Source organism: Sinocyclocheilus anshuiensis, unplaced genomic scaffold, assembly GCF_001515605.1.
Source record: "Sinocyclocheilus anshuiensis isolate Anshui unplaced genomic scaffold, SAMN03320099.WGS_v1.1 scaffold1390, whole genome shotgun sequence".
In the NCBI taxonomy this organism is placed as follows: domain Eukaryota; kingdom Metazoa; phylum Chordata; class Actinopteri; order Cypriniformes; family Cyprinidae; genus Sinocyclocheilus; species Sinocyclocheilus anshuiensis.
This window is the reverse complement of record NW_015560623.1, coordinates 3,388-12,477: the sequence shown is the minus strand read 5'-3', so window position 1 is coordinate 12,477 and position 9,090 is coordinate 3,388. Positions and strand designations below refer to the sequence as shown.

Sequence of the window (9,090 nt, the reverse complement as noted above, 5' to 3'; positions counted from 1 at the left end):
CACACACACACACACACACACACACACACTCTCTGCATGCAAAAGGCGGATTTGTTTTGGCAGAACGACAACACTCCTGCAGGCTGTAAAACAGGTGCGTGTGTGTGCGCTTTGTAGCTCGCTGACAGTTTTTACACTAAAACTCACTACACTATCAGGCAGAACTTTAAAGGTCAGTAAAACTAAATCATAGCTCTGTGTGTGTGTGTTTTGTCATCCAATATAAAAGAGGCTTTCAAACCATACACCACATGACAGTCACACACACACACACACAAAGAGAAAAACCCTCTTTCTGGACCAACTAATGCAGCAACAAAAAGTGTGTGTGTGTGTGTGTGTGTGTGTCATCTCACTGGTCACTGATTGGCTAATGACTAAATAAGCAACAATGATGTCATTATAGTTAGAGTGGGTGACATCACATAACATCAGATCAGATGAGGCTCTTCAGAACAACAGAGTCCGTCTGTCCATCTCAAACACACTAATATGAAGCTTACCATATGGTCAGATGGTCCTTATCACTAAATAAACCCCACTTATTTCATGTATATGTAACAAATTAATAAATTCATGCACATGAAATAATGATAAAGACATGAAACGAGCACAGCTACAGGTTTGTAGGAGATCACCTGCCTCAGACAACGATCAATTATACAGATTAGAGTCATTCGACACAAACATCAGACCACAGAATAAAACGACTGACGAATTATAATCAACTGTCCAGAGAGATTAGTGGATAAAGAGACTCATCTGGTTAAGAAACACCACGGAAATGATTTCATCAGCACGAGAATCCAAACGTTTCTAACAGCACATGAGTGAATCTGACCTGCTGTGTGTCTGACTCTATTCTCATTTTCAATGTGACACGTTTAGATGGCATGTCGTGCTCGTCTCTGTCCTGCGGCGTTGCCCTGATCCGTGTGTTTCAGCATGAATCTGAATGAGCTCACAAACACTGCCTGTGATTCCAGCACATTCCTCCTGCAGCCTTTCACACAAGACAAATCCTCCTCTCCATCATATGAGCCTTTAAATGACATTCAAGACATGATTTACAGTGTCTTATCCATTTCAGATTGTCAAATGGGATCTCAGTGCTGTATAAAGGTCAATAGCTCTTCTGTTGTGTTAAATGAATTGTTCTTGTGATCCGAGAAATGTGTTTTCTCTGCTTTTCACTCTCGTATTTCACCTTAAAGCAAGACACTACAGGTGAATGGGGGGGGAAATTAACTAATACATATCATACTTCCTCAGTTGGTTTATTACATTAAGAATTGCACAAAGAAAAAAAAATTATATTAGAAGTTTTCTGAATGTTATGTTTAAATATACAAACAAATTCGAATTCGAATTAAATATGCACTACTTTGCATACATTTCCAGAGAATAAATCTGAACACTGGATAAGGCCAGGTTCAAAAGTCTTTTTTGATTTTGTTGACATATTAGAGTTAAATGTTTTTACTGTGGGGATTTTGGATAACTCTTTTTATCACTGCATAAATCACAAAATACTGTCAACAGACAGAAAAAAATACATTTTTGCCACGTTTTCGAGAATAAAATGTTGTATAAATCAGTGTGAATGATATATGAACAAACCCCTCAGTAAAAACCTTCAGACTATAGATAGGAATAAAACTCTAAGTTTTGGTGTATGTAAGTGCTGCTGAAGTGGAGAAAAATCTCTTTAAAGATATGTATTAGAATTTAAACCTACGGGCGCAAATAGATAAAGTACAATAAAATACACACTTACATTTTTTCACTGGTCTAAAACAGCATATTATGAAAAGCCAAACAGCCCAAAATCTCAAAATTGACCAGTGCATGAAAAAAACAACACACACATACTGTACAATCTATCTGTGATCATTTGAAGCAGGTAAAAAATAAACAAAATAATAAAAAAGAGGCTACACTCTTAAAAATAAAGGCCCTTAAAAGGTGCTTCACAACGATGCTATAGAAGAACCATTTTTGGTTCCACAAAGAACCATTTAGTCAAAGGTTCTTTAAAGAACCATCTCTTTCTTACCTTTTAATAATCTGAAGAACCTTCGTTCTCCACAAAGAACTTTTTGTGAAACAGAAAAGTTCTTTATGGAACCATTTAGACAAAAAAAGGTTCTTAATCTATGGCATCGTGAAGCACCTTTATTTTTTAAGAGTGCACAGAGCCAACAGAACTACATCTACACACATTCTGAGCTGTAACAGAACAGCCACTAAGCAACTTTAATTTATTATTTAAAAATGAAAATAATTAATTCAGCCTCAGGGATTAATATATCATAATCAGATGCCAACTGCATACAAAAATCCTGCCACATGATTAATGACTGAAACAAGCCAATTAAGACACGATCATTAATGCAAACGTTCCTCAACAAGATGCACAAAACACACACAGAATCCTCTGCCTGAGGGCATTCACACCAGGTGTGTGTGTGTGTGTGTGTGTGTGTGTGTGTGTGCACCTGAGACAGGCAACGGAGGGACCCAAACACTGTTACCACGGCAACCTCTGAGTACATCCCCAAATGTCTGGAGACAATAATGACCCTAAACTACAGCTAACAAACACACCTTTACTTATAGTAGCTATTGACAACATATAATAGACTTTTATTGTTTTTATAAACCCAGACTACAAATTAACATAACTAAACTAAGCCTACGAAAAAAAAAAACTCTTTTACTTTTGATATTTAAGGGCGTCACCAAATTTTGTCAAAACTTATGGGTGGGAAAAATTTGGTTCTTAAAAATAAACCTAGAATATGCATCTATTATATATACTAATAAACAAAGCAGCAATGCAGATAATTAAAACTAAAACAGTTAGTTGAAATAAAATAAATGTTAACTGAAAAAAAGAAAATATATATATTAAAAACATGATTTCAGCCAGTTGGTAAGGCAACATTTCTCATTTTCATTTAGTTTCACTTGATGTAATAACAAACTAAAATTGAAATAAAAATGTATAATATTTATTCAAATAATAAAAATGGCAAAAACACACAAGAAAATTATTTTAAAAATAAATACATAAAATATATTTTAAAAAAAAACGAATTCAAAATATTAATAAAAACTGTAATAGCATCTCAATAACACTATTTTTCAAAAAAACACTTAAACAAAGGCCAATAGTTACACAGGACAATAGTTAAACTGAAACTTTTCATTTTCATTTAGCCAAAAACTGAAACCAAACATTTAAGTTAGTTTATTTAATAAAGATTGAATCTAAGTTATTTAATAACCAATGCTCAAAAAAGGTTTATATCAACTTTTTAATTATATAATTATGTTTATACTCCAATTTGTATTTAGTGATCGATTGAATTTATATTCAAATTGACAGAATTTGAAAGCTGTTTATCAAAAGTAACAAAGCTTCTTGTGATTTTTGGATGGCAGATGCTACAAATAATATTTAGTGAAGTTTTGTTCACGCATCAACAGAAAACCGCACAGATCGATATTGGGATTTAAGAATCAATACTGTGTCATCAAAATGAAGATTGAGTAAAAACAACAAATCTATATTGTCAACCAAACCCTAGAGTCCACACAGCTTATATTACTTTTACATGTACAGTCAAACCAAAAACTATTCACACAGCAGATATAATTGTTGATATTTTTACTAGTGCGTGCAGGACACTATAGTTCATTTATGTAAGTGAGGATAGCTAAATAAAGTAAACTGTGACATATTACACCCAAAAATTCTTCATACAGTAAAATATGGGATTAAAAACTATTCAGGCATGTTTTGAAGTGTTATTCTTTAATTGCTAATGTGATCTTTTTACACCACAGACTGAACAGAATGAAGCACTGCTTGGTAATTAGTTGAGCTAAATTGGTTTTATCTAATTGTGTTCTTAAATTTAACAGCTGACAGCTATTCAACAGAATTCATTACATACCTTTCTATCAAAGTTATCTGACATTATCAAGATGAGTTTGTTCTGACACAGTTTAACTCTGAGCTCTTCTCATATTTTAGTACCGTTTTCTAAACTATAGCCAATAAACTGTGATATAATGTGAGAAATGTTGAAGCTGTCTGAATACATTTTGGTTTGACTGTATGCATTTTACAGATGGTTTTATTCTAAATGACTTTGAAAAGAGCAATAAATGTTTTAAAAAGTTTATCCACGATAAAAAACGCAATCAGTGAAGCGTTACTGAAATGTCACTGTTTTGGTCAATGTGCAAAATGTTTGCGGATGAAAATTTTCAGTTGCCAAAATTTCAGAGCGTCACTAAGCATTTAATTAGTTTTTGTTCGTTTTGTTTATTATTCTACAATTACAGTATTTTTTTCCTTAAAGTCCATTTTCAAGATTTTAAGTCAAGCTTTTTATTCATTAGTCAAGGTTTCTGCACCAAAACAATCCTAATAAGCTATTTTTCCCATCATCTCTCTGACCCTCACACTGTAAATTCTACCGTACCTTTAAGACTTCTATACGCAAATGACTCTGTAATGATGAGCTAATCGTTCTGCATGTGAAATGAGTAACAAAAAGCCCCTACTAAGTTTCTGAATGTTGATTAGGTTTTGACATGTAAATGTGGGTGCTGCTAAGCGTCAGTGTCCGGCTCAGATGTGTTGTTCTTCTGTTTTCTACAATGCTACGATTCACGAGCGATGTGCAGTGACCCGAGCGCTAGATCTGGAACAGTTTCTCATTCTCTCGCCCCGAATAACCTCATCTGGTCTCCACGGCAACATCATGACGGACAGACATCATCATCATCATCATCATCACAGAGCTGAATATTCTGAATATTGTGTGCAGCATCTGTGTCATAATGACCGTCATCACAGAAAACAATATCTCTTTTACACTAATGCACAAGCTGCTGTGAAAGACTCACACACTTAAGCTGTAAAAACACTCTGACACTGGCAGCCAAAAACAATACAAATATTCAACAACAACACACACACACACATATACACACACACAAACACTCTGATAAATGTGTACTGTGGATGAAAAAGAGGTGACGGCATTGTGTGTGTGTGTGTGTGTGTGTGTGTGTGTGTGTGTGTGTGTGTGTGTGTGTGAAGAGGCTCTTTATCAAGTGGAAAGCTGTGGAAATGAGTGTGTGGGTGGAACAGAGAGGAGAGATAAAGAGAGATTTTTGTTCATACTTTCACAACTTTTTCTCTATTATATTTCATCACGTTCCTGTTAAATCTGTTCTAGGACCCTAAAGGGAGCTCAAACATTTACATTAATACAAAACTTAATCTTGATTAAATTTCTTTATTTTAAATTCAGATATATAATGCCTGTCAAAAGTTTAGAAACAATGATTTTTAAATGTTTCTGAAAGAAGTCTCTTCTGCTCACCGAGGCTGCATTTATTTGATCAGAAATACAGTAAAAATAGTGAAATATTATTACAATTTAAAACAACTGTTTTCTATGTGAATATCTGTTAAACTGTAATGTATTTCTGTGATGCGCAGCTGTATTTTCAGCATCATTCCTCCAGTCTTCAGTGTCACATGATCTTCAGAAATCATAATAATATACTGATTTGCTGCTCGAGAAACATTATTATTATTATCAATGTTGAGAACAGTTTATATGTTTGTGGAAACTGTGACATATTTTGTTTTTCAGGATTCACAGATGAATAGAAAGTTCAAAAGAACAGCATTTTTTTTTAATAGAAACCTTGTGTAACACCATGTCTTTACTGTCACTTTTGATCCATTTAAAGCATTAATTTCTATTCTATTCTATTAGTATTTATGCCTAAAAAAACTTCTGGAGTAAAAAAATGTCAAAGAAAATATACACACACAATGAGTGTAAAATGAATGCGAAGTGTTTCTATATGATCCATGAAAGCAAAATATAGTAGTCAACATTTGAAGTGGATCAAAAAAGTACATGAAAGTTGTCCTAAATTCTTAAATTTTCTATAAAACTAAAATGATTTACCATTTTTTAAACTTAAGCTGATTGCACAATTTATAATGAAACATACATTAGAAAAATCGAAAGAATCATTTTCACCGTTGTTGTTTTCACTGTACATTCAGTGTCTCTAATGCCTCCACAATAAAACTTCTTTACAACATCAATATAAAGCTACGAGTCTGAATCTATAATCTTCACAGAGTAAATACAGTTAGAAATGAAAGACAGGAACCTCAAACCTTTACATTTAAAGTCAAAATGAAACACTCTTTTGTTTAGTTTTTTACTTCTGTAATAAGGATCTTTAACTGGGAATTCAATGTAAAGTGGGACTTGGTTTTATCCGTCACTGAACGACTGGATGCTGAAAAGTGATTTAAGACAAACTTTTGTCTTTAGAATAATAACATGCTGCTGAATCGATCACAATAAGACCAGGAACATGAATTAAGAAAGTAAAAAGACTCAAAGTTCAGTTCACGTTGACTTTAAACACGCTGGTGGATGCAAAGCTCCTCTAACTTATCAAATGAACACGAGAAGAGCAAAGCGAGCGAGACAGAGGTATAGTTTCAGAAACGTGAGCAGCAGCGACTAAAATAGACTCAGAGACACAGATGATTAATTCTCTCTGCTGATACCAGCTTTGTTTGGAATTCTGCTGAGAATAAAGTTAAGAACAGAAACACACCTGACACAATAAAACACACACACAAACACACACACACTCACACTCATAACACACACTCATACACTCATACACACACACACACACACTCACACACACACACACACACTCATACACACAAACACTCATACACACATCGATGCACCGATACCACTTTTTCCAGTACTCGCCCGATAACAGACTTCTATTGTTTTCTATCAGGTCAATGATCTCCTAACCCGACCCTAAACCAACCCACACAGAAATCATTAGGTTTACAGACAAACATCACCCAGAACATTTATGAGCCTTTTAACTACAATGCATCAGATGTCTTTACAAGACACCTGTCATGATGTTTCATGTCTTGACAAACCTGTACAATAAACTACACACTCATACACACACACACACTCACACACACACACACACACACACACACACACACACACACACACACTCACAAACACACATACACACACATACACACACTCACACACTCATGCACACACACTCACACACACACACACACACACTCACACACTCATGCACACACACACACTCACAAACACACACACACACACACTCACACTCACACTCACACTTTTATGGGGACATTCCATAGGCGTAATGGTTTTTATACTGTACAAACTGTATGTGCTATTGCCCTACACCAACCCTACCCCTAAACCTACCCCTTACAGGAAACTTTGTGCATTTTTACTTTCTCAAAAAAACTCATTCTGTATGATTTATAAGCTTGTTTCCTCATGGGGACCTCAAAAATGTCCCCACAAGGTCAAAATTTACTAGTATTACTATCCTTGTGGGGATATCCATTTGGACTATCCATTTGGTCCCCATAACGTGATAAATACCAGGTACACTCACAAACACACACACACACACACTCACTCACACACACACACTCACACTCACACACTCGTGCACACACACACAATTATTATCCTGCACATGCCTCCTTCTTCCTCTGTGTTGATTACAAATTGGCTATTGAAATAAAATACCAAAATAAAAAAAATAAAAAATAACATATGGAAAAAATAAACTAAACAAAAATGTAAACAAGAATTAGAAATATTTACTTGGCAACTAACTAAAATAAGTTTAAGTAGTAAGATTATTAAACTAAAATTTAAATAAATTAATACATTCAAGCTAAATAAAAATATCTTAAAAATATAAATCAAATAATAATAAATATGACAAAAAAAAAACATTACAAAATGAATAAAGCTAAAATTAAAAATAAAACTGAAAATATAAAAATAAACGCACATACTAAAATGACAAAAGCACATGACAAAATTAATAAAACTGAACTAAAAAGCTAAATAATACAAAATAAAAAATAAAAATAATAGTAATAAAATGACAAAAGCACTTAAAATCCCTCAAACTAAAAAGAAATCAATCTAGATTAAATATTAAAGAAAAAAATAAAAATGACAAAAGTGCATAACAAAATCACTAAAATTAAAATACATTTTATTTATTTTTATTTTAACTAAAATAAAAGCTCATTCAAGACATGAATTCATTCTATAACAGCATATAAACAATACTAAAACAACACATCATCACTGGATTCATATATAATCACTACAGACCAGATGTCATGATTGCTTTGGCTACACACGACTATATTCACAAATGTTCACACATCATCTCTAATATTTCTAAATCACCTCACACCTGCCCCCCTGAGTTTCTCAACAGAGTCTCAAACTGTGCTCAGATTTCACAAGATACTGAAGTCTGCACTCAGAGATCAACACTCACAGTAAAGTACCATGGTATTACTTTGGACACTACCCTGTTTGAAGTAACTTTGAATACAGTATGAATATGTACCACACTAAATATTATCGTAGTAGCCTACTTTATGCACGGAGTAGTAAGTGAGCAAGTGTGTGAAGCCGCTTCTGATCCGGATGTGATATCATAAAGATCTGATTAATGCGCACAACAGACGCGACGCGACCGCAACGCGCGGTTCTCATGCACCGGTGTAGCGTCGCGTCGCGTCTTTGATCAGATCGGTTCGGTACTCACAGTTCGGCCGCCGCCGGGGTCCGGTACTGCTGGCTACGGCAGAGCAGCGAGTGTCCGCACGCCTGACCCATCGCGCATCGCGCCGCACACGCCGGTACCGACAGATCGCTCTGAAGAAGAGGAAGAGGAGGAGGTTTCCTGCTGCCGGTAAGAGAGCGGAGATGAAGCTGATGATGAGCGGAGTCTGTAAATGAGAAAACGGCTCCTTTTTCGGTTTTTTTTTTTTTTTCCAAAAAACGAACAAAGAAAATTCAGCTTAAATTTTCGTTTTTTTGTTCATGAGTGGAAAAATGAACTGACGAGCTGCGCAAAAAATCGCGCGAATATGAACGTGGTTTTGCGCAGCTCGTCAGTGAACAACGG

The 9,090-nt window shown here is 34.8% G+C and overlaps 1 protein-coding gene across 1 annotated transcript in view; it reads right to left on the bottom strand.

The window, feature by feature from the left end:
- Nucleotides 1-8,869, bottom strand: part of LOC107681905 (cGMP-dependent 3',5'-cyclic phosphodiesterase-like) — a 145,670-nt gene extending 136,801 nt beyond the window's left edge. The window contains exon 1 of the mRNA XM_016478277.1: nucleotides 8,728-8,869. Coding sequence (XP_016333763.1) covers nucleotides 8,728-8,798 — 71 coding nt within the window. The 5' untranslated portion in view covers nucleotides 8,799-8,869. The remainder of the gene's footprint in view (nucleotides 1-8,727) is intronic.
- Between the last annotated feature and the right edge of the window lie 221 nt (nucleotides 8,870-9,090).